The sequence below is a fragment of the Aspergillus piperis genome (genome assembly GCF_003184755.1).
Source record: "Aspergillus piperis CBS 112811 unplaced genomic scaffold BO85scaffold_36, whole genome shotgun sequence".
NCBI lineage: Eukaryota > Fungi > Ascomycota > Eurotiomycetes > Eurotiales > Aspergillaceae > Aspergillus > Aspergillus piperis.
In genome coordinates, this window is record NW_020291626.1 from 1 (window position 1) to 21,979 (window position 21,979).

The window sequence follows — 21,979 nt, forward strand, 5'->3', positions numbered from 1 at the left end:
AAAGGAAAAAAAAAAAAAAAAAAAAGGCTTGGTATCCTCGTTACTGGTGACGATGTGATCCTAGTCTTCGTTTCATTCAGCAAGCCAGCGGGCGGAGAGACAAGTTCAATCTATTGGCTTCAGGAGATTTGGACTGGGCCAGAGGTAGACGATTCCTGACGGTGCCCTGTAATCAGTCATGTTCAATACAATGCTCCGCCCGTTACATCTGTAATACGTGGTCATGCATATTGGGGCTTATCAGCAACGAACCCTTTGGGCGGGGATGCAATCAAGCCTCATCTTCGCCTGCTTGTTTATCATGCCGTGATAACCGCGTAAGCACTAGTTGGTGTAAAGCCTGACTTCGCAAGAATCTGCTCCCTGGGCAAATCCTGACAACGGAGACGTGTTTTGCCCCTTCATGACTCTTTCGCAAGTTTCCAGTCTAGTGCACGGAAGACTGCGTTCTTCCTTGGAGGAACCAGACGAGGAGGGAATCTGGACTCCCCTCCAGCTGGCCGCTGCGCAAGGCGATCTACCTGAAGTGAAGCTTCTTTTGTCTCAGCCATCAAGCAACCCCAACGAGCCCCCCCGGGGCTACTACGGCCAAACCGCACTTCAGGCAGCCTCGCTCAACGGTCATCTTAAGGTGGTCGAGACGCTCTTAGCCGCTGGTGCCGATGTGAATGCTCCTGGGGGCAACAACGGCGGCCGAACCGCCCTCACCCTCGCCGCGGGCGCTGGCCACTTCCAAATCGTTCGCCATCTGGTCGTTGCCGCAGGCGCGGACGTCAAGTACCCGGCACACAAATACGTGGGGCGCACCGCCCTGCAGGCCGCAGCGGAGGGAGGCCATCTCGAGATCTTACAGTGGCTTTTACAACACCAGCCTGTCACGGAGATCAACGCGCCCCCCGCAAACAACCGGGGTCGGACCGTGCTGCAGGCCGCGGCGTTTGGTGGCTATGATGAGATGGTAGAGTTTTTACTTCACGTTGGTGCGGAGGTGAATGCACCACCCTGCAGATATCATGGCGTGACAGCCCTCCAGGGCGCGGCTTTTAACGGTCACCGCACCACCGTCCTTCGACTCTTGACGGCCGGGGCGGATGTGAACGCTCCCGGAGGTCGGTATAATGGCTACACGGCACTGGCAGCAGCGGCAGAAGGCGGCCACGCAGACATTGTGCGACTCTTGCTGGACGCTGGCGCCGATGTGTCCATGGCATCCGGGAATAAGAATTGGACGGCGTTGCGGTTTGCGGTTTGGCGGGGACAGAAAGAGATCGTGCAGCTTCTGGCCTAAATGAAAGGATATACTACGACAGATAAGTGAACGGAATACAGTTATCTTACCAGGCATGAGTTGTAGTATAAGCCATCGCAGCAAGCTAGATGTAGTTTAGTAGTAGTTTATATTAGTGATCAGTTAGTGATTTGTATTGCCAGTTGGATCTCAAACGGCCATCTTGATCTTGATTCTAATGATAACTGGTCCCTTAATGCTATTGGTTATAATTCGGCTGAAAAGGTGCGTCGCAGCAGTATCTAGAGTAATATATATATTCTGCTCTCCTCAGCAGTCTGAAGTTTTCTTGTTGACTGAGATACTGGCTTTCACTGGACGAACATGGCAGGAGCGCCCGATATCGCTGAATACGGTACTAAGTTAATGATTACGTGCTAGGTCGGAAGAAGGTTTCTAATAAGTCGCGCTTCATTAGCCAATGTTGGATCTGTGTCTTGTTCATCCGGACGAATATCCCTTCAGGCTATTTTCGCAATCTGGACAAAATCCGCCATTTCAGCGTCACTTCCATCTCATATGTACATAAGGTACAGGCCTAACTTTTTATAAGGATGCTGGTTTCTTCTCGGCAAGTTTGTCGAATGATGCTATTTCTGCTGTTTACTCGCAACATAATCAGGACTTCTTAGATGAGTCCCGCCCAACGATATATTATTCAAAGGCACGGATACATAACGACAGTCGCATCAGAATCCGTACTGTGTATCAACCCGGAGTAGAGGATGATGCATGGTCTCCGGAATGACGGTTTCCTCACTCTTGTGGGTTGATAAAAACCTTTCGGCCGCTAATATGATCTCCATAGAGGAGGTCCAACGCCTTCTGGGCGGAGTTAAGCCCTCCTTCGAGCCACAATGCCGGATTTGGCCATATCGTGCCCTTTTTCAGTGCAGCCGGTAAATACGCGTCCATGTACCATGTGCGCAATTCGCGGTGCGCAGCCTGAGATACGAGTGTCTCAGAATATCCGGCCCACAGCTTCTCTATACCTGCAGGGATGGCCTCATCCCCAGGGGAAGGGCTGGTTGAAAAGAACCGGCCTCCCGTTTCGCGCAGCAATGCCACCATGCGTTGGGTTGTCGTGGTGGAGCCGATTGCATCAAAGATTCCCTCGTAAGGCCCATTCTCTCGGATTTCGCGGATCACGTCCTCGTCCGGGCGGCTATGATCGATGATATGCGACGGGTTGCGTTTCTCCACCATGGATCTGTTGGCCGCGGACGAGGTAGTGACAACTCCATACCCAGCATCCGTCGCATATTGAACCGCGAGGCCCCCCACCGCTGATGAACCGCCGTAAACGAGAATTTTCTTTCCCGTGAATGGTTTCTTGCCGGCGACTGGCGGCTTCGGAAGACCCATGTAGATTGTGAGGGCGGAGATCACGGTCGCCAGATTGGCGATCAGGCCGGCGGAACCAGCAAAGGTGGTCTCGGACTCTAGTCGCAGGGTGTTCTGCTCAAGCGCCAGTGCATACATCTGGAGGGCACCGAATCGGGGATCCTCGCTCGCCTGCTGGCCCCAGCGAGCCACCACCACCCGGTCGCCAGGTTGCACCGAATTTATCCCGGGCCCTGTAGAGACTACCGTTCCCGCAAAGGTGAATCCGAGGATCAGGGGATACTGAGATTGGAATAAATCCAACCTGGATTCTTAGTCTGACGGCCGACTGGCGGGTACTTGAGCACGATACCTCTGGATTTTGGCATCAATGGGGTTAAAGCTGGCTGCTTCAACCCGTACCAATAGTTCCCCCCGGCCAGGAACCCATTGCTCTACAGTCTCGACCTGAACTGTCCCCCGGGGATTCTTGATCCAGCATGCTTTGTTCGACATATTTTCAAGAAGTCATATTGAAGAAGATCAAATCTTACCAGAGGATGAGGCGTTGATGAAGAATCTGGAAATCCCCTGACTCGTGACATGAACTATTGATGGAAGCGACTGCCGATCCAATTGCCGGCCCAATGGTTGTATGACTCAACTGACATGTATCACGTGACTGGCAGGTCTCATCGGCCACGCAAATATTGGGTTTGATAACTGACCATTGGATTCTCCTCTTAGGGATAATAAACAAGTGGTGCTGGTGTTTGTTAAGTGGTATTGGTGTGGATGATGCATTGTCGTGACTATCTGTAAGTCTCGCGTCTAAGTAGTACGAGCTTGATATTTACCCTATGGTTTATAATATTTAATCATCCACCGGAGTTGCTACTCGTTTCGTCTAGTATTTGAAGTACTAGTAGGGACTTGTTACCAGTAGTCAGGATGCCCCAATGCCATCCTACCATCAAATACAAGTAGCGAAGATCAGGTGAAACCAACTTCATCATGTATTTCTAAATTCAACTGGATTACAAAGACAGAATGGTGATTCTCAAGAAACACCTGATAATGTGAACCATGCATATATGAATGGACAATATTATTGCCTTTACAATGTCCTTCATCTCCAAAGACCCGATGGCTATAGGCATTGCGAAATAGGTGCAGGGTCCCCCCACGTTGTAGATTGATGTTGCAATAGCAAAAGATCGGTAGCCTCCATGAAGGTTCAGGACATCTGACGAAATGTCTCCAATCGCCCGTTGCTAGGATTATATGAGATATGTACTCCTGCGGGTGGAGTACACATGCCAAACCCACATATATAACAACGGTTTGTACAACCTACGAATCGTTTGTTTGGCAATAATAGCGAGAAACTTGTTTGACAGAGATACTCAGGTTCAGTTGAGTTCCGCATTACGTGCATCATCTGGTTCTTTGTATTATCCAAGTACATAAGAGGTACAAGCCCAGAGTCCTTGATCAGCTGCATTAATCGGGGGTTTATCTTCGAATTTGGAGGTTCAATCAAGAGTTCCATATTCGTTATACTTCCCCCGCCCCCTGTCCATCAGATCAAGGATAAACATGACGTTTTCTTGATTGGTAACAACACCAATAGTTGGTGCGATCTTTCTTCCAGAAGCCTCCCAAAAGATGTAAATATAGAGTAGATGTACTTGGAGTACAACGGTAGGCGTTGACCGGATTAGCAAAAGCATAGCAGTGGCTGAAGGAGCTTTTCGTATTATGTTGGCTGCTGCGCCGTTTCTTTCTCATCCCTCGCGACCCAATTCATATATCCTGTCATTTAGGGACCTTCGTTGTGCTCTAATCGTATTACGACGTTTGATACTGTTGTTAGACATGACGAGTGGTCTGATCCATGTACCCCTGCGCTTAGGACCCCTGCCGTCCGCTAGTTATAATTAGAGCTACTGGGAGGAATGAATACTAAATAATCATTATTATGGCCTCTCCACTGGAGAGTCTCCCGAGACGCCATGATAGGCCTTGCACATGTGATCAGGGACGGCTATGAAAACAGGGTTCGTTTACTACATCGGCAATTTGTCTGCTGTTTTGGCTCGCTTACCTGCTCTTCCCCGCCAATCTCCACTTGGTTCGTCATCGCCCGCCCATAGTGCTGTCCCTTAATCAATTTGACGCGAAGCCCTCACATTTGGGGTGCGATCGTCACCGGCGGGCGCTTCAGCCCCCTAATTGTATGTCTACTTAAGTACTACTTGCTCTCCCGAATGCTCCCATCACTCAATCCTGAATTTTGTTGAGGATATAGAGACTACCATCACTGCTCATGATAGTCTCTTGATGGTCAGACGTCATCATGCGAGCCATAATTTTACCATATATTTTGTTCTTGGCCACTCTGGCACGGGCGCAGCTATCTGGTCCCGTCGGTCCACTGGTGGACTACAGCACTAAAGCCAGGAATCAAACCTGCAACATTATCGATTACGGAGCTCTCGCAGATGGTAAGACAGATATTTCGCAGCCCCTACTCGATGCCTGGGGAAATTGCTTTGTGGGGGGACTGGTCTACATCCCACCTGGTAACTACTCGCTGGCCGAGGATATCGAGCTCAAGCACGGCCAGTCCTCTGCAATTCAGCTTGACGGTGTGATTATGCGCGGACACCGCGGATCGTATCAGATGATTCTGATCCGTGACTGCAACGACTTCGAACTCTTCAGCGGCAACTCCCGCGGGGCCATCCAGGGCTTTGGGTACGAATATTTGCAAAATGAGACCTACGGCGAGAGACTGCTGCGTATCCAAGAGGTTAGCAATTTTTCGGTGCATGGATTTGCACTTGTTGACTCGCCCTCCTACTACATCGTCTTTGATACCGTCTCCAGTGGAGAGGTATATAACATCTTGATCCGCGGCGTGACATCAGTGGGGGCGACAGATGCCATCGACGTATGGGGAGAGAACATGTGGTTCCATGACATTGAAAGTGAGCAACGGCGATGAATGTGTCACGGTCAAGTCTCTGGCGCACAACTATCTGATCGAGAATATCTACTGCAATCTAAGTGGTGGGACCGCCATTGGCTCCTTAGGCACAGGCACCAATATTTCTGACATTCACTACCGCAATCTCTACCTGAATCGAGCAGATGCGTGCTTCCTGAAAAGTAACAATGGGGATGGAGTTGTTAAGAATATCATCTGGGAGAATGTCATAGTTCACGGCGGTCCGTACCCGCTAGCCATAGACGAGGCCTGGGGGGACGACCGAGGCTCAGTAGGAGTTCAAGTGTCCAACCTCACATTCCGAGTAAGTGCACGGACCAATTTTAATGTCTGAGGATATCCTAATTTGTTTGAATATATAGAACTGGCACGGAGAATCTGCTAGCGCCTCACGCCCAGTGATCCGTCTACAGTGTGACTCTGACATCCCATGCTACGATATTACCATTGACAATGTGAACCTCTGGGCTAACGACACCAGCTATGTGGTCTGGCTGTGTGAAAATGCCTATGGAGATGGGGCCTGTCTCCCTAGTGCAAAGGGAACAACAGATTTGAAGTCTTTTACCAGCAAACAGACTATAACTGCCACCCCGTACGTGACTACCTCGTAGTTCATTTCGACCCAGAATTACTAACAAGAAAGGTCCTATGCTGCGCCAATAATGGCAGCTGACTTCACCTCTGATCTGCCATCAACGAGCCCTTTTACTATTCCTCCCATGCCGACGAGTTTCTACCCGGGTGCTACTCCCATCTCAACACTCCTACATCTCCATGGTGCGGGTGGTCTCCCGTCAGCATCTCCCGTTTCACATCATCGACGACGGCATTGACTAGTTTATGCTGTAGTAGGTAATTCACTCACAGCATATTGGTAGTACATTAATATATAGGGTACATTCAGTATGTCCGGTGAAAGCAGCGGTTACGCAGTGTTATTGAACCTCAGCGGGTTTGAAGGGTATTATTACGTAGAATATCATTCATGTTGAACGTGTATCAAAGATAGGTTGTATCAGGAACTACATTAAATATCACATCACCTAATGGCAGTACTCATAACTAGCATCTTACTTCCGTTTCAGTCTATATTACAGGTCTGTATAATAGCTTGTATGACGTTGAAGAAGTTGGGGCGCGGCATATTGTCGTGGGTAAACGTAGATTTGCACCAGAACTTCCCGACGTCCTGAAGATCCAAAGTACGGTAAAATATAGCAATCGGATAACTGGTGACATATACTGCATGCAATGAGAGACTAGTAGTCGGATTAGCATTATATATTTCAAAGATCAATAAGCTTGTCAATTGATATATGTTCGTCCAAGCGGTTCTCACGTGCTTGTTGCATCTTCAAAGAAACAAACATCTCGAGTCCATCCAACTCCTCCTGTGACAAAAGCGAAAGCCTATCTTCAAGAGATCCCTGTCCATAATGTCGTTTGTCAAGAAATTGCCAATAGATATCATCAAACATGTAGCTTTTCCTAGCAGCAAGGCAGAACCAAAAAAGCCCGTTATTCAAAGACTCTGCCATGTGTCCTGAAAGTCGCTGATACTCCTTTAATGCACCCTTTCGGATCATCTCGTCCTCGCATGATCGGAGTGCATTGAGGAAGAGATGCAAGCGTGGTGTGTACCGTGCCAAGAATACATGCAAGTCTGTCTCCCAAGCTTCGGGGCTCTCGAAGAGGAGCCACCAGGGTGCAGTATAGGTAAATTCGGCAGGCGCAACGTAAGTAAATTCCCAATCAATAACACCAGTGAGTAAAAAGTCTTGTCCTGCAACAAGTACATTTGACGGACGCAAATCGTCGCAGTAAAGATGGAACGGACCCGACTGCTGCTTTTTATACTCCCGGGCGATTTTCCTAAAAAGGCAGCGGGCTATGTATTTCTTCCGACAATCTTGCTCATCATCAACAGCATCGTTCCGTTGGTATTGAAGGTGGAGAAGCTGCTGTCTCGCGAGTTCCTCGAAATATTCGCCCGCGGTACTGAATGTTTCTTCGGCAAATATGCCAGGAGGAAGATTTCCAACGCGCACCAGTTCGTTCATATTGAGGGTTAGTGGCCTTTGAGCTACTTTCCACATCTGAGATCCCTCTTCCAGAGCTCCAATAGACGAAAAGATTGGTTTAGACAATTCCAAGATAACTTGCGCCATCACGCGACAGTCACTTTGAATGTCGGAGTCGGAAACATTTGGATTTAAGCTGGGCGACTGGATTGTTGGGTCCCCAAGGCGATTGGACAACAACATTCCCTCAATGAAAGTTATGACAAGGTAAGGGCCGCATCCCCATCGACCCATCCCAAGAATGCGGGGGACAGGGAGCGCGGTATTTTGAGATAGGAATTTCATGACTGAAGCCTCGTTTCTACTCTTTTCTGTCCGAAAGCGGCTTCTACCCAGGATTGGGAACCGAACAAGTGCACGGAATCCATCCTCAAAGGTAACAATGCAGCAAATATTGTAAGCGCCCGTGGTAAACTGTGAGACATCAGCTACCCGTGCAGTGCCACGACGATGCTGGGTTGCGAGTCTCGACGGCAAGGCAGGGGACTGCTGGGAAAGCAATTGTAGCCAGCCAGCAAACAACTTGTCATTATAGTCCTCAGCAAGATGATCCCAGTCCATAGTTGTTGAGGTCGGAGTCGGAGGCAATAACGGAACAACAGCAATGGGTTTGTCGATGCGTTTCAGAAAACGTGGTTTGGCATTCGGCACCGATAATCGGGTATCTTCGGGTCTAATCGGTGCTGCGGGGATAAAGAGTTGAGAGTCGAGAGCTTATTGGAGTATTAAGCGCTGGACAAACAACAGATAGGGACTTACAACCTAAGAGTACACGACACCATGTCTGCTGGGAGATAATGTACTAGACAGAAGAACGGCAAGGTTCAGCAACATATCATTGATAAATTGGGCCACTAGTTGGCGCTTCTATACACGTTGTGTCATCAAAATGCACCCCTCAACTTGTCGAGAAGATCTCATGAGTGTATTATGGCCCTTTACCATCGAAATCCTGTTGGCAAAGCCCAGCGATACGTGTACTTCAGACCAGTAAACTACTATTTCTCGTTTATCATGGACTAAACCAGACACGGGGACACCATAACAGTTAGGAATTTGCTGCAGGATATACACCTGTAGCATTGTTTGCTAATTATCCCACTATGAAGGCTGTACATTGTGCGCAACAAGCCGGTTCAAAATCTCAAGCATATGAGAAGTCCACCGTCACGAACATCGTGCTAAAATCAATAGTGAGATAATTCTTATGCAGAATGATAAAGGTTCGACGGGCCACAGTTGTTGAACCATCCATACTATCCTGTTGCCTCTTCAAGGAGCGAGGGTACACCAATGATTAGTTGCATGTAATGCTTGGTGATAGCATATGTCGCAATGTTGTTCAGAAACGAAACCTAACCCTGTTCCCTGAATACAAGTGTGACCCAGGCGCTTTGACCCAAGAGGCATACGTAGTGGGGATGCGCAAAATATTCAAGCCGGCGTTTGCCAGATTGTCGATATCCGAGGTTGTGATATAGGTCGCATATCTTCGCTCTAGGATTAGGACCGCACTGCGGACCCTGGTTTACACAGAGGCCCCATTCATCGTCCGCACCTTGGAATATTTGCCCACCAAGTAGTATCGATGGTACATTCTTGCTCAAGCCACCCGCCAAGATTCACCCCGTTGGCGCAGTTTGTGGTACAATTGAGGTACTCCGCTGCTGCGAGAGCAAAGACAGCTTGAAACACGAAGGTAGGAAGTAGCTTGACCATTCTTACAGTGGTCTGAGTGAGGTTACCCCAGAGACGTAATGAACTGAGAGGTGGTTGATGAGGATGAGGATGTTTATGATTCTCTTCCTAAGCGGGGTATGGTGTACCTATGTATCCTCCATCGCGATTTTATAGCTGATTCTAATTACCGCAATGGTGACAACTCGGAAGCGTCTCCGTGTATGTTTGTGGAAGACCACAGAGCCTCTCTACATGAGACACTTTTGCTTCCCATCATCGCTACAGGGTGTATGAACCGTAAAGGCTCGGGCTAGCACTTTGCCGAAAGATGGATGAGCCTTGATCCTTCAGCTTTAACCGATGTATATTCCTCCATAAGGCCTTTCCATGGACAGCTGCATGTAGATTCCTCTACATCCCGAAACGCACTGACATGGAGAAACAGAGCCCACTTCAAAGGATTGCCGATGGTACCAGCAAAGCTGATAGAGGTTGGCGATGGCAGTAGCCTTAGCTCTTACCCCTCTGTGTCTGAGTAGCACTCAAAACCTTCCCATACTACCCTCTTCGACAGACGCCTTTCATAAAAAGACGTGTGGTTATACCATTTGCCGGGTCCAAGTTTTCTGCGAACAGGATGAGGTTCCGTAGTCAGGGAGATCCCCCTGAATCACGTACTGTCGATATGAATTGGAATAGTCTTTACGAACATATCCATAATACAGTTCGGAACACAGAGCTATACACAGAATCATCATAAGTCCGATTGCCCAACACCTTTGAGGAATTCGCCGCAGCGGAGCGCGCGGGCACCGAGTATCAAGCTTCCAACTCAGGGTCTGATGCGGATCTGCAGTGGAGCCGAAGAAGGATCCCGCATGCTGTCGAAGACGATCCCCATATTATTCCACGGGGCATATGTGTGCCTGGGTTGTACGGTAAGGTACCCTGTCGGATCCGGATCACTCGGTTGGTTTCACGACGTCTGTTTGGCTGTATGCCATTCTCTCTGTACGCCCGTCTTTGTCCCATACTTTTAACCGTCGCGTAAACGCTTGGTTGGATAAAAAATTAGTCTGGGACGCTAGAATTCATACGCATCGCGATGATAGTATTGATATTATTCGCCCCTATTTTCTACCTTCCATGAGCAACGGAAAGTTCGTCTATCTCGAATGTCCCTAGCAAATTCGCAACAATGAATGGGCTGTTAGATGTCCGGCGCCCTTCATCTGGCGATTCTGTCGAATTAACATAATCTCACCTGCTAGGCAAATATATATTCATTCGCACATTTTTAATCGTGAAAGACGGGCTTCTGCTGTTCGGGGAGTACTTAGTCGTAGTGTCGGCGCGTCCGTGTGACGGCAACGCCAGGATCTTGGAAAGGCTTTCTTGATTGACAGTGTAAGCCCAGACCCACATGTTCACTCTCATCTGCTTCATTCCACATCCATCCATTGGGAACCCCGCCTTGGCTTTTCTCGCCGATCCCCGTCTACTCCTGCGTAGCACAGTTCAGACTCCGCGGAAGCCCCGATGCTCCGGGCTTTCGTAAATGAGCTCACAGGTGCGGCCTGTGCCGGTTGGGGAAGCTTTACCCATGGGGCAGGGGTCTAGTGACTCCGGAGACAACTGCGCCGCGATGAGTGCACGTAGAGCTGATGATCGATTAGTTCTTGACAATGCTCAGGCTGCCTACTTATATTCGCATAGGCGTAGAACATAAGCAGTGCTCAAGAGCATCACAAGAAGCGCGGTTCGATGCACGCACAGCGACAGCAGGGTCATTCGCCTTCTATATGGAAGCAAACGGGTGTTACAAGCTTGGCAACGACACTCTTCACCGAATGTACGCCGGTGTATTAGGGAGGAGGGGTGACTTCCCCAAGCAACAGGTTGGCAGCTCGTGGGATCGCATTGTGGACTTCGATCATGGCTTGACGCACTCGTTGTGAGGCAGCAGCAGCAATGGGCCAGGTTTGTCCCATAGACTTTAGAACGGCAAGGTTGAGAGCTAGGTATTGTCTCTGGCTCGCCTTAGAGGAATGCAGACTCTCGCTGAACATGGCGGCAACTTGGATAACGGAACTGAGGACCAGGGTGCAGGCAAAGAAAGGAGTATGACTGACAACCGAGGTGGACAAGGCTGCTAGCTGAGACAGTCTAACAGACCCCTTGATAACCCTGTGGGTGTGCTCTTGAGGGTCCAGGGTACTGGTGACGAATAAGGCCGGGGATGAGCACATCACCTGGCCTGTGACGGGCAGGAATGCGAGCAGACAGGAGCGTGGGAAGTGCAAATAGATGGTGGCGCAGTGCATCAACATCATGGCATGTGTCATCAGCTCGTCCTGCACCCCGTTGAGCTGAAGCATGGACCGTTGGCGTGGCGGCAGTCGATGGAACCAGGCGATGTTGGCCGCGTTCAGTATGTCTAGTGTCTCCTCACTGACGTGCGTCTGGCCGGCTCGGAGGCAATTGCGAAGCATCAACGCAGCCTCGACGCGGTAAGCCCCCGGGGAGAATTCCACATCACCGCAGAACAGAGCGTTTTGTTCCAGATCCGCCAGGGTGGACGGAAAGGGGTTGGGGTCGGAGATGACGTCGCTAGCCTGATACTGATCCAGCTCACCAGGAAGAGGCGTGGTGGGGGTTTCTTCCATGTGGAACTGCAAAACCCCATCGACCTGGACAGCCGCCAGCAGCACATCGATCACAACGATCTCCCACCAGGTGCGCCGCAGACTCTCGGCCTGGAAGGGAGCATCCGCACGGATGGCGTCCGAGGTCTCCCGACGGTGCAAGCCCAGGTCCAGTGCACCCTGCAGGGCCTGCCCCAGATATGAGCGGGCGTCAGGGGCCTGCTGTCGCCCGTGATGCACAATGGCGAGGAGCAGGAAGGCCTGCACCTTTTCAATGGTCAGGTCCGCAGCCTGCACGGCCAGACCAAGGGACTCGCTGCTATCCTGAAACAGCTGCGGGGACAAGTAATGGAGGCTGATGAACTCCATAATATCAAGCAGGAACGTGGGGGTTTCCGACTCGAGCAGGACTTGCATGGGGGCCAGGAACGGGTGGGCTTGGTGAAAGTGGAGATAGTACAGGGAGATCAGCTGCAGCCCATGATCGCAAGGCATGGAGCCCGCATGCTGCGGGTATTCCAGGCTGTGGCATTGCCCGAAGGGACCTGTTGAGAAAGAGATGGGATCCACCGGTATTGAATTGGAGTTGGGAGTGGGCAGACTGGTGGTGTCGTGGGGAACTGCTGCTGGTGCTGCTGGGCGACACTTGCGACCACGACGGGAGGGCACGAAGCGGCAGGTGAGCCCCAAGGACTGGCAGCGAGCACAGCCGGTCAGATTGCCGTCGCATTTGAGATGCTTTTCTCGGCAGCCCAAACAGGCCACGGGGGCGGTAAGATCCATAGATGGCGACAAGATGCTATGGGAGCGACGCTATGATTTTGGTAGTAGAAGTTGTATGTTAGATAGAAAGAGTGATGAGGGATTGTGGACGAGGGAACCAGGTCTTACTATGCCGCCTATTAATACTAGTTGAATTAGCTTAGTTCGCGTTAGCAACCGCTTAAGTAGTCACAGACTGCCGGACATTTATTCTTCCGATCACTGCAGACCCAATGGTAGACATTCATCTTGTCTACAAGGGCCATTTTTCCAGTTGATGTAAGATACCTGTCATTCACTCTAACTTCGGGTAACTATAACTACTCTAGTGTCCCATGTCTATGTCATCTCCCTCTGCCACCTCAATCTCCAATTCCGCATCAATCTGGCTACTACTTCGACCAACCCAGCAGGCATACTTGCCCGCATCCAATCGCCACTGCGCCACCCGAGCATCGTACCAGCTCAGCTCCGACCCCCGGATGGGGATCGACACTTCGCGCGACACTCCCGCTGGTACAGCAATTTTACAGAAGCCCGCCAGAGTCTTGGGGAAGCTCATTTCCCCAGCCTCCCGGATCTGGGCTGATGGCGCTACATATACCTGGACCACCTCTTGCCCGTCGCGGCCTCCGACATTGCAGACGCGCGCCTGGATCAACGCAAACTGAGACTCCCGGGAACGTCCCTCCACGCGACCGCAGACCCGAATGTCGGTCAGCTGGAATCGTGTATACGAAAGACCAAAGCCAAAGGGCCAGAGGGCAGGGATCCCCTGGGCATCGAAATGGCGATACCCGACACGCACCCCTTCCCCAAAGGTGTTGCGGTCCTGCGCAGCCTCTCCCGGGAACCAGGCGTTGGAGCCATGTTCTTCGAGCCGTCGAGGGAAGGTAATGGGGAGTCGACCGCTGAAGTCGCAGTCGCCGAGCAGAGCGGCTGCCAATGCATGCCCATTTTCCTGCCCCTGATACCAAGCCATCACCAGCCCCGAGGCAGCATCGACCCACGGCATGGCCACGGCGCTGGCCGACTGCACAACCACGACGGTGTTGGGATTAGCGGCACAGACAGCGCTGACCATCTCGTCCGTGCGACCGGGAAGCTGCATCGTTGCGCGGTCGCCTCCTTCGCCCTCCGAATCCTTGTTGTGGCCCACCACCACCACCGCCACATCGGCCTGCCGGGCGGCCGCCACGGCCTGCGCCAGCATTTCCTGCTCGTCCTGCTCCAAGGCCAGGCCAACTCGTATTTCGGAGATCCGCGGGAATAGCGTGTTGTCAAATGCCTTTACCACTGGCAGCGTGACCACGTTGTCCACCCGCAGCTGGTAGGCGCGGCCCGCTTCCAGATAGACGCTGGCTGTCTTATCTGCGCTAGAGCAGCCCAGAAATCCGCCCGTCAGACCAGTCCACTCCGTGTTGTCAATTAACAACTCGTCATCAACAAAGAGCTTGGCTTTCCCAGTATTTGCCAGGCTCCAGGTATAGCGACCTGACTCTTGCGGAGTGACCACCCCGGTGGCACGGTAGGAGTATGGCCGGTCGTCCAACACGGCCGGGACATCACCATCACTAAATAGATAGATGAGCGAGTCGTCCCACATACTAGACGCTACCACCGGACCCTCCAGCGCATGACCTTCAAAGAAGCTAACTTGCCAGCCGCTCCGGGACCCGTCGGGGACAGTCAAGAGCTTTCCCAGTAAAGGCGGGCGCAGGCTGCTCGGGATCCCCTGCTCGTAGGAGACCTGCAGCTCTGCGTTGGCCGCATGAAGGGCATCGCGCAGGCAGGCTTCCGGAGTCGAGACGTAAAAAGGGTTGACAGCGGCGCTGCCGGCACCGCCCGCGGTGGGCTGACGAGCGTTGGGCCCAATGATGGCGACTCGCTGCAGCGTGGTCGGCTTGAGAGGCAGGATGGCCTTGTCATTCTTGAGCAGGACGAGCCCACTCTGGGCTGCATCGCGCGCGATTCGGTGAAAGATGGGATCATCCGTAGCAGCTTCGGAGTGTTCGGTGGCCTCTGTAGCGTCTCCCAACAGGCCTGTGCACTCCAGGAGCTGCAAGAAACGGCGGACACTCGGGTCGACATGCGCGGCCACCTCGACCTCCCCAGCTCGAATGGCAGCCAGCAAGCGTTCTCCGCGGCGGACGGCTGGACCCGGCATTTCGAGATCAGTTGTGGCGCGCAGGCTGTCGGCTGTACTATTCAGCCCTCCCCAGTCGCTCATGACCAGACGATCAAATTGCAGCTCTTGCCGGAGTAGACGAGGAAGAATATGTGGGCTGATGTCGGCGTGCAGGCCGTTAATCTTGGGATAGCTAACCATGGCCGTCCAAGGCGTGCTAGCCGGGTCATCGAGAACCATCGTAAACGGCTTCATGTAGACCTCGCGTAAGGTGCGTTCATCAATGGTTTGGTCAACATTGAATCGCCGCGTCTCAGTATCGTTCAAGATAAAGTGCTTCATGCACGCGCCCACTCCCTGTGCCTGAATACCTCGGATCATCGCCGTGGCGGTCACTCCGACCAAATAGGGATCTTCGCCGTAACTCTCGAAATTTCGACCACCTAGGGGCGAGCGCGATAAGTTCATGGTGGGTGCCAACAGTACCTGGCAGCCCTTTCGGCGCGCCTCCTGGCCCAACACCCTTCCAACTTGCTCTAGCATCGCCGGATCAAAGGTAGCAGCCAGGGAGATTCCGCACGGTATCCAGGTGGTCAGGGAGCCGTAGGTCCACTTGGAGCCCCGGGCACCGGCTGGTCCGTCCGTCATCTTCAGACTGGGGATGTGTAGGCGGTCGATGTTGACGGTTTCCCACATGTTCTTGCCCGCCAGGAGGGCCACTTTCTCCTCCAGCGTAAGGGACTGGAGCAGTTGACGCACATGGGAGGATGCTCTTTCTTCCTGGGACATGTTGAGCAGCAGATCGGTATGGAAATCCCAGAAATGGTTGATCTTGGGGATACTGTTGGCAGAGATCGGGGGAAGGAGAGGGTAATTGTTCTTTCCTGGTCACCCATGCACTCCACTTTGCATCTCTACGACTCTACACTCCCGCCCCCACGGGGAAGAATATGGACTTTCTATCCGGATTTCCTCCTCCAGTCCTCCGGTGTGACAAACCGATCTTGTTACTGTATGAAGATTCTTCACTGGTGATGCCCTATTAGTCCCGGCGATATAGTGGAGAATCAGTCGCCGAATTAGTGGGTCCGCCGGGTCCACTGGGCCGCCATACAGGTTTGCCTCTTGCGGACAAGATCCCGACTTAGAACATGGTATGAGGCCTTCAGCGCCCACAGCTCAGAGGTTAGGATTTGACTAGCATGGACGTGACACTAAGGTTCGTGTTGGACCCGCCCTCGCATGAGTATCTGGTTCTTTTCATGGGCCTGCCATGAACATGACCCACCTCTCATGAAGTCCTTCCCCGCGGGGGAATTGTCTCGCTTCCTTCGAGCTCCAACGAGGTATCAAGATGCTCCGACTCTGGTCATTATCAGGCACCCAATATCCCCTTCCAGTAAGCCCTTATGGAGGTGAAGGATGATTGTTGAAACGCTAAAACTAGCACTGGGAGTTTGCTTGTCGGCCAAGCTCGGTTATGCTCGTATTTGGCATGACTTAAAGCTGGTAGTGTTTCCCTCTCGCGTAGGATAGAAGTAGAGTCTGCCAATTCTCTGTCTTAATCGAGGAGTGCGCTGGCGAGGGAACCTGTCTATGCTCTGTCTTTAGAACTTTATCCTTCCAAGCATGTCATCTTCCAACCCTTCACGGGGTTTCCCCTGGCTCATCTGGGTCGTGGCTATCTTCGGCTCCGTCTCATCCGCGGGCTTTATTTCGATCAGGGCTGGTGGGCAAGTATGATGAGCTTGACGCAGTTTAACCGTCATTTTGGCTACTATGACCCGTTTCAACAGGCCTGGTCCCTCAGTAATCGACAACAGTCCCTCGGCACAGGTCTGGGCTATGTAGGAGTCATCCTCGGGCTGGTGTGCGGAACACCTCTCAACGAACGGCTTGGACGGCGGAACAGCCTCTGGGTGCAATCGGCGGTGGCGACTGCCGGAGTCGCCATTGAAGCATCCTGCCAGGACAGCTACGCGCAATTTCTGGTGGGCAAGGTAGTCGTCTACTTCGCCGGTGGCATCGCCTCGACGGTCATTCCGGTCTACCAAGGAGAGTGCGCACCCCAGCACCTCCGAGGAATGATGACGGGTCTATATAATGCCTTCCTGATGGTACGCGGCTTTTGTGCCGCCCTTATCGTCTACCTCTGTCGTCATGTGCCGAGCGACTGGGCCTGGCGCAGTGTTGTGGTGACGCAAGTAGCTATTCCCGCCATGGGGTGGCTGAGCCTGCCCCTCCTTCCTGAATCACCCTACTGGCTACTCCGTCGTGGCCGTCGTGCTGCCGCCATCGCCAGCCTGCGCCGGCTGCATGCCCTAGACGCCGCTGCCGCTGAGGCCGAAATCCTTTCCATCGAACAACAACTCGTCCTGCAGCAACACCAACAACAACAAGAGAAGGAGCTCGCATCCTGGATGGCTTGCTTCACAGATCCCGTCTACTTCCGTCGCACTCTCATCGCTGTGGGCGCACAGATCTTCCAGCAAGCCCAGTGGGAATCTCCTTCGTGGCCAACTATCAGGCCGTTTTTCTGGAACAGGTCGGTTTCCGCCAGGTTTTGTTGATGTCGGTGATTGTCTATATCATCGGCATAATCGGCAATTTAACGGGAATGTTCATGGCTGACCGGCTGGGTCGTCGCAACGTGCTCCTCCCGGCATCTGGCCTCCTCGGTGCATGTATGCTGACCATTGGCGGCCTCACCACCCCTTCCACAGCCTCATCCTCCCTCTCCATCGCTGTGGTAGTCATGCTCATGCTTTGGTTCTTTACATTTCAGAGCACATGGGGCCCGTTGGCCTGGGCAATCACCGCCGAAATTCCACCCACAGGGACCGCTGTCCGCGAGAAGATGGTTACGCTGGCGGGATCTTCGGCATACGGCACCGGTCTGGTCATCGTCTTTGTGAATCCCTACACTCAGGCTGCTATTGGGGGTAAGGTAGCCTTCATATACGGCGCACTGTCCGTCATCGCGGCGGCGTTTGTCTGGATGTTTGTACCGGAAACAAAACGCCGTTCGTTGGAGGAGATTGACGAGATGTTTATGGCGCGAGTGCCCGCGCGAGAGTTTAAAACGTATCAGTGCCACAGCAGTGCATCCGGTCTAGACAAAGCTGTGGATGACAAAGCGTCAGTGGATGAATGCATTTGAATCGAGGGTTCATCACGATAGTGGGGATGAAGTGGGTCTCATAGATATAGTAGCTACGTTGTATCAGGCAGAAGATTATTAAGGCATACAATCTCGCGTCAATATACTGGAATAGTAAGGAGCGAGCCACTCAAATAAAGGTTTAAGATGTTAAGATTCAGAAAACGCCGAATCTATCAGTTTATCTTTGATACTACAGGATCAAGGTTTAATTTTAATTAACCTAGATCCCTTCCAGGAGGCCAGGACTCTCGCACAGATTTGTCGAACAGGGCTTCATAGCTATTCTATACAAATTCCCTCACTCGCATGATTCAGGTCGAAGTGTAAGCGCTATGCGCACGTATGCGACTTCCTAGACGGAAGAACAACCAGGGCAGAGGCGCAAAAGCAGCGGCCAAGAACCCCAATAAGCTAGATGCCCAGCTATAGCCCAAGTTATGATACACTGGAGGCGTGACCATTATTAGTGGCTGACTAGGAAGGGGAATTATACGAGTGACTTACTGGCTATTGTAAAAAGAGGAAATGAGCCGCCAATGCCGTACCTCAGTAAGCCATTGGCGGCCAGCGCAGAAGCTCCGAACTTGGCACCGTACACCCGGGTGAGGTAGAGTGCAGTAGATATCTTGCGGCAGGCAATAGGGTCAGCGTTCGGATTTCAATGTCGGGTGAGACGACATGCCAACTCACGAATACCATAATGTTGGAACAGCCGAAAAGACCGATCGCGACGATGCTGCTCATCCAGTGCACATGACTGGCCGAGGTCCAGGCAAACCAAAACAGAGCAGCTGGCATCAACGGACCGCCAATCATGGCAGCCCACAAGACGCGCTCTGGGGGCGGGGCGATCCCTCCTCCCGGATGAAGCCGGAGATGCCGCGCCAATGTATAGTGGTCCGCCACCAACAGCCCGACACTTCCAAGCAGACAACCCAGGGCCAACGCAATAAAAACCAGTCCGCATTGGCCCGGGGTGAAGCCGTACACATCGGTGTAAACGAGCGGAACACAGGCGAGAAAACAGAACAAGACAGAGAAGTTGAGGGACGAATACATCGAACACAGACTCACAATCGGCTCGGTGAAGATCATATACACTGGTCGTGCCAAAGTCACCGTGAGCATCATCTGGATCCCAGCCCAGCCCGGTGGAATTGGGCTGGGAGGAACTGGGAGTCCTAGTTTAGCAGCACGGCGACGGATCAGGGGCTGGGCATAGGACTCCTGGGCCCCCATGCTGAAGATCCAAAAGGCTGCCCCGAGGAATAGCGATGTCCACTGCGACCAGCGCCAATCCTTGTACTGGGCGATCCAGCCCCCAATTAGCGATCCAATGGCCGGGCCAAGGAAGGCAGTGGTCATGAGTAGGGTGACACCGCGCCCGGTAGCTTGTCCACTCCAGACGTCCATGATTGTGCCCGCCCCAACGGCCAAGGGCGCTGAGATGAACGTCCCCGCCAGTAAGCGACACACAGCGAGAGTGGCGAGGTTGTGAGCGAAGCCCGCCCCGAGGATGAAGAGCATAGCAATGGGGGTCATGACGAGGTAGATGAAGCGACGACCGTAGGTCTCACTGATGGGAGCTGCAATCATGGGCCCGAAGGCCAGGCCATAGACGTACATAGCGAAGGGCACCAGAGATTTTGTAGTCGAGGTGTGGAAGGCTTCTTGAACATGGCTGTGGGAAGGAGAGTAGATAGCCAGCGCGAACGATCTATCAACATTGCAATGTTATGATTAGTATCAGTCGTCGTTCATGGAAGGCGTCTCCATTCCCGCGTGTGTGAACTCACATCAACAGACAAAGAAGCGACGGCACAGCAGTATTGTAAATCTTTTTGGAACGACTCCAGTTCTGACCATTAGCGGGACCATCCTCCCATAGGGGCAGTGACGATGAGGGTAGAGCGACCGTCTTGGGTTCACTGCTGTCCGAGCTACTGGATCGCATGATGGCTATGACGGTCGCATTTGATCTGCTTCATCATCTTAAGCAAACCGATACTCGGTCGCTTTATAAAAAAGACATAGTCCGGCAAGATCGGATGCTTTCGGTGGGGCTCCCATCGACTATCAATAATCTCAATGCATGTCTAGGTGATATGCTCTGTAAGGACATGATCTTTAGTTCGCCGACGCTTCCCCCCAGGATTGCTCCACGTTCGCGTGGTCCGGTACTCAGGATGTAGAAATGCTTCGTCGACATTCTCCTAAACTGTTTGATTTATTGCCAGTTCGGCGTGAAATTGGAACACTCTCCTTCTAACTTCAGCTAATTTCAAGAGTTGATGCCCTGGTGTGACGGGCACAATCGGCGCCTGCCTATCGGGAGGGGCCCGGGAAAGGATCCACTATTTCGGCGAGTCTAAAATCATTAGACCCATGAGATGGTCTCTATCTATCCGACCCATTTATTTACATGCTGTCCCTAATTCGATGCCATCGCCTCGCTCTTCTCCTTCAGCACTTTCTGTACCTCTGGTCTCGCCTTCATTCTCTGCATCCACGCCTCCACATGGGGAAATTGCTCGGTCAATTCCTGCACCACGCGCTGGTCCCCGACCACCAACGGCACCAGATCCTGCCAGGGAACAAAGGAGAGGTCTGCATACGTGCACTTGTCTCCCACAAGCCATTCGCGGTCCGTCAACACCCGGTCCAGCACGCTCATCACGCGTCGGATTTCCGCCGTGTAGCGTTCGATGGCCTGGGGCACCTGCTCGGGCTGCCGCCGGAACCAGCCTAGCTGTCCGTAATACGGCCCCTGCCCGGACACTTGGAGATGCAGCCACTGCTGCAGCTGGTGGCGTTCGGGAAACGTGTCATAGCTCAGCTGGTGGCTCGGATCATAGGTCTCAATTAGGTAGTTCACAATGGCGCCTGACTCCCACAGGGTGATGTTCTTGTTGGGATCCACGATGGTTGGCAGCCGTCCATTGGGACAGAGGCTCACGTAGGGCTCCTTTTTCACCTCGGTGAAGTCAACCATGATCGTTTCGTAGGGGATGCGCAGAGCGGAGAGGATGATGGCGACCTTCCACGGATTAGGCCCGATGGGTGCGAGTAGAGAGTGATGGGCTGCATGGTCTTTGCTGCTTTGCTCGGAGGAAGAGTGTTGGAGATTCAGAGGGAATGGAAGTCTGTGTTTGCTTGTCTGAGGACTTGGTAGACTTTCTGTGGCTTCGATCCGTCAAGGTCAACCCTATATAGTGCCGGGAAGGATGGAAGGCTGCAGGCTGCATGGTGGGTCGCCGTCGCCGAATTGCTTGCAGATTCGGCGACTTCGTTCCTTTTGGCTTATCTCATCGTTGTTTGGTAGGAGAGTCCATGGCCGTTCTAGACTTGCGGTTCAAGGGTAGGATGAATATTCTACTCCAGGCTTTCACTTTAGGTAGGTGGTACAGTCATTATATGGTCGACAAATGAAGCATGGAGGGCGGCGAGTCCACTTCCACTGGAATCGAAGTCTTGATGAACAAAATGATGTCGAACAACTCAGTAACCGGCTGGCAACTTCAGGGGATTAATACAGACTCCAATTGATCTGTTGAGATCTGTCGGTTGGTAGTGGCTAGAACAAGTAGATAGTACTGGAGTTGTACATTCCGGGTCCGAAATCGACATTCTTCCCGACCACAAGGCCTATATAGAAATATTATCATATATTTTTATTCCAGGGTAGCTTGATTGATAGTAGTCATTTCATGATAGGAATACTCCGATTCTGCCCCATTTTCAATGTGAATATGAACGAGATGTGTATCTCTTTTTTTTTTTAAAAACAACTATTGGTTGGGCAGCTACTGGCTGAGATTATATATAACTGTTGGACTGAGGGACAAACAGGGCCACGCTATTCGCTCGCTGAATTGGGCAAAGATCCCCCCCCC

At 52.2% G+C, this 21,979-nt stretch overlaps 9 protein-coding genes across 9 annotated transcripts; 2 read left to right on the plus strand and 7 right to left on the minus strand.

The window, feature by feature from the left end:
- Positions 1–1,826: 1,826 nt before the first annotated feature.
- BO85DRAFT_408726 (zinc-binding alcohol dehydrogenase family protein) lies at positions 1,827–3,153 on the minus strand. Its single transcript, XM_025657411.1, has 2 exons — positions 2,985–3,153; positions 1,827–2,936 (listed from the first exon to the last, which is right to left on the minus strand). The coding sequence occupies exons 1-2, from the start codon at positions 3,125–3,127 to the stop codon at positions 2,045–2,047; spliced, it is 1,035 nt and encodes a 344-aa protein (XP_025509893.1). The 5' UTR covers positions 3,128–3,153; the 3' UTR covers positions 1,827–2,044.
- A 1,817-nt stretch (positions 3,154–4,970) lies between these two features.
- Positions 4,971–6,460, plus strand: BO85DRAFT_472974 (rhamnogalacturonase A precursor; the record flags this gene model as incomplete). The annotated part of the gene is made up of 4 exons (XM_025662596.1): positions 4,971–5,567; positions 5,638–5,928; positions 5,987–6,219; positions 6,271–6,460. 4 exons carry the CDS (start codon positions 4,971–4,973, stop codon positions 6,458–6,460), a joined length of 1,311 nt encoding a protein of 436 aa, XP_025509894.1.
- A 179-nt stretch (positions 6,461–6,639) lies between these two features.
- On the minus strand, positions 6,640–8,269 carry BO85DRAFT_524683 (phosphotransferase family protein; the record flags this gene model as incomplete). The annotated part of the gene is made up of 1 exon (XM_025665432.1): positions 6,640–8,269. The coding sequence occupies one exon, from the start codon at positions 8,267–8,269 to the stop codon at positions 6,914–6,916; it is 1,356 nt and encodes a 451-aa protein (XP_025509895.1). The 3' UTR covers positions 6,640–6,913.
- A 695-nt stretch (positions 8,270–8,964) lies between these two features.
- Positions 8,965–9,427, minus strand: BO85DRAFT_384914 (uncharacterized protein; the record flags this gene model as incomplete). Its single annotated transcript, XM_025656565.1, has 3 exons — positions 8,965–9,063; positions 9,108–9,231; positions 9,285–9,427. The coding sequence occupies 3 exons, from the start codon at positions 9,425–9,427 to the stop codon at positions 8,965–8,967; spliced, it is 366 nt and encodes a 121-aa protein (XP_025509896.1).
- Positions 9,428–11,051: 1,624 nt separating this feature from the next.
- Positions 11,052–12,924, minus strand: BO85DRAFT_210995 (Zn(II)2Cys6 transcription factor). The gene has a single exon (XM_025654613.1). The coding sequence runs from the start codon at positions 12,814–12,816 to the stop codon at positions 11,254–11,256; it is 1,563 nt and encodes a 520-aa protein (XP_025509897.1). The 5' UTR covers positions 12,817–12,924; the 3' UTR covers positions 11,052–11,253.
- A 196-nt stretch (positions 12,925–13,120) lies between these two features.
- Positions 13,121–15,998, minus strand: BO85DRAFT_432347 (glycosyl hydrolase; the record flags this gene model as incomplete). The annotated part of the gene is made up of 1 exon (XM_025658377.1): positions 13,121–15,998. Exon 1 carries the CDS (start codon positions 15,710–15,712, stop codon positions 13,121–13,123), a length of 2,592 nt encoding a protein of 863 aa, XP_025509898.1. The 5' UTR covers positions 15,713–15,998.
- Positions 15,999–16,662: 664 nt separating this feature from the next.
- Positions 16,663–18,083, plus strand: BO85DRAFT_493391 (general substrate transporter; the record flags this gene model as incomplete). Its single annotated transcript, XM_025663823.1, has 2 exons — positions 16,663–17,391; positions 17,451–18,083. The coding sequence occupies 2 exons, from the start codon at positions 16,663–16,665 to the stop codon at positions 18,081–18,083; spliced, it is 1,362 nt and encodes a 453-aa protein (XP_025509899.1).
- Positions 18,084–18,232: 149 nt separating this feature from the next.
- BO85DRAFT_508234 (MFS transporter) lies at positions 18,233–20,224 on the minus strand. Its single transcript, XM_025664448.1, has 4 exons — positions 19,883–20,224; positions 18,777–19,803; positions 18,591–18,711; positions 18,233–18,531 (listed from the first exon to the last, which is right to left on the minus strand). Exons 1-4 carry the CDS (start codon positions 20,038–20,040, stop codon positions 18,398–18,400), a joined length of 1,440 nt encoding a protein of 479 aa, XP_025509900.1. The 5' UTR covers positions 20,041–20,224; the 3' UTR covers positions 18,233–18,397.
- Positions 20,225–20,304: 80 nt separating this feature from the next.
- BO85DRAFT_508238 (glutathione S-transferase family protein) lies at positions 20,305–21,201 on the minus strand (the record flags this gene model as incomplete). The annotated part of the gene is made up of 1 exon (XM_025664449.1): positions 20,305–21,201. A coding segment is annotated over one exon (684 nt), but the record flags the coding sequence as incomplete, so codon positions are not given.
- Positions 21,202–21,979: the final 778 nt, after the last annotated feature.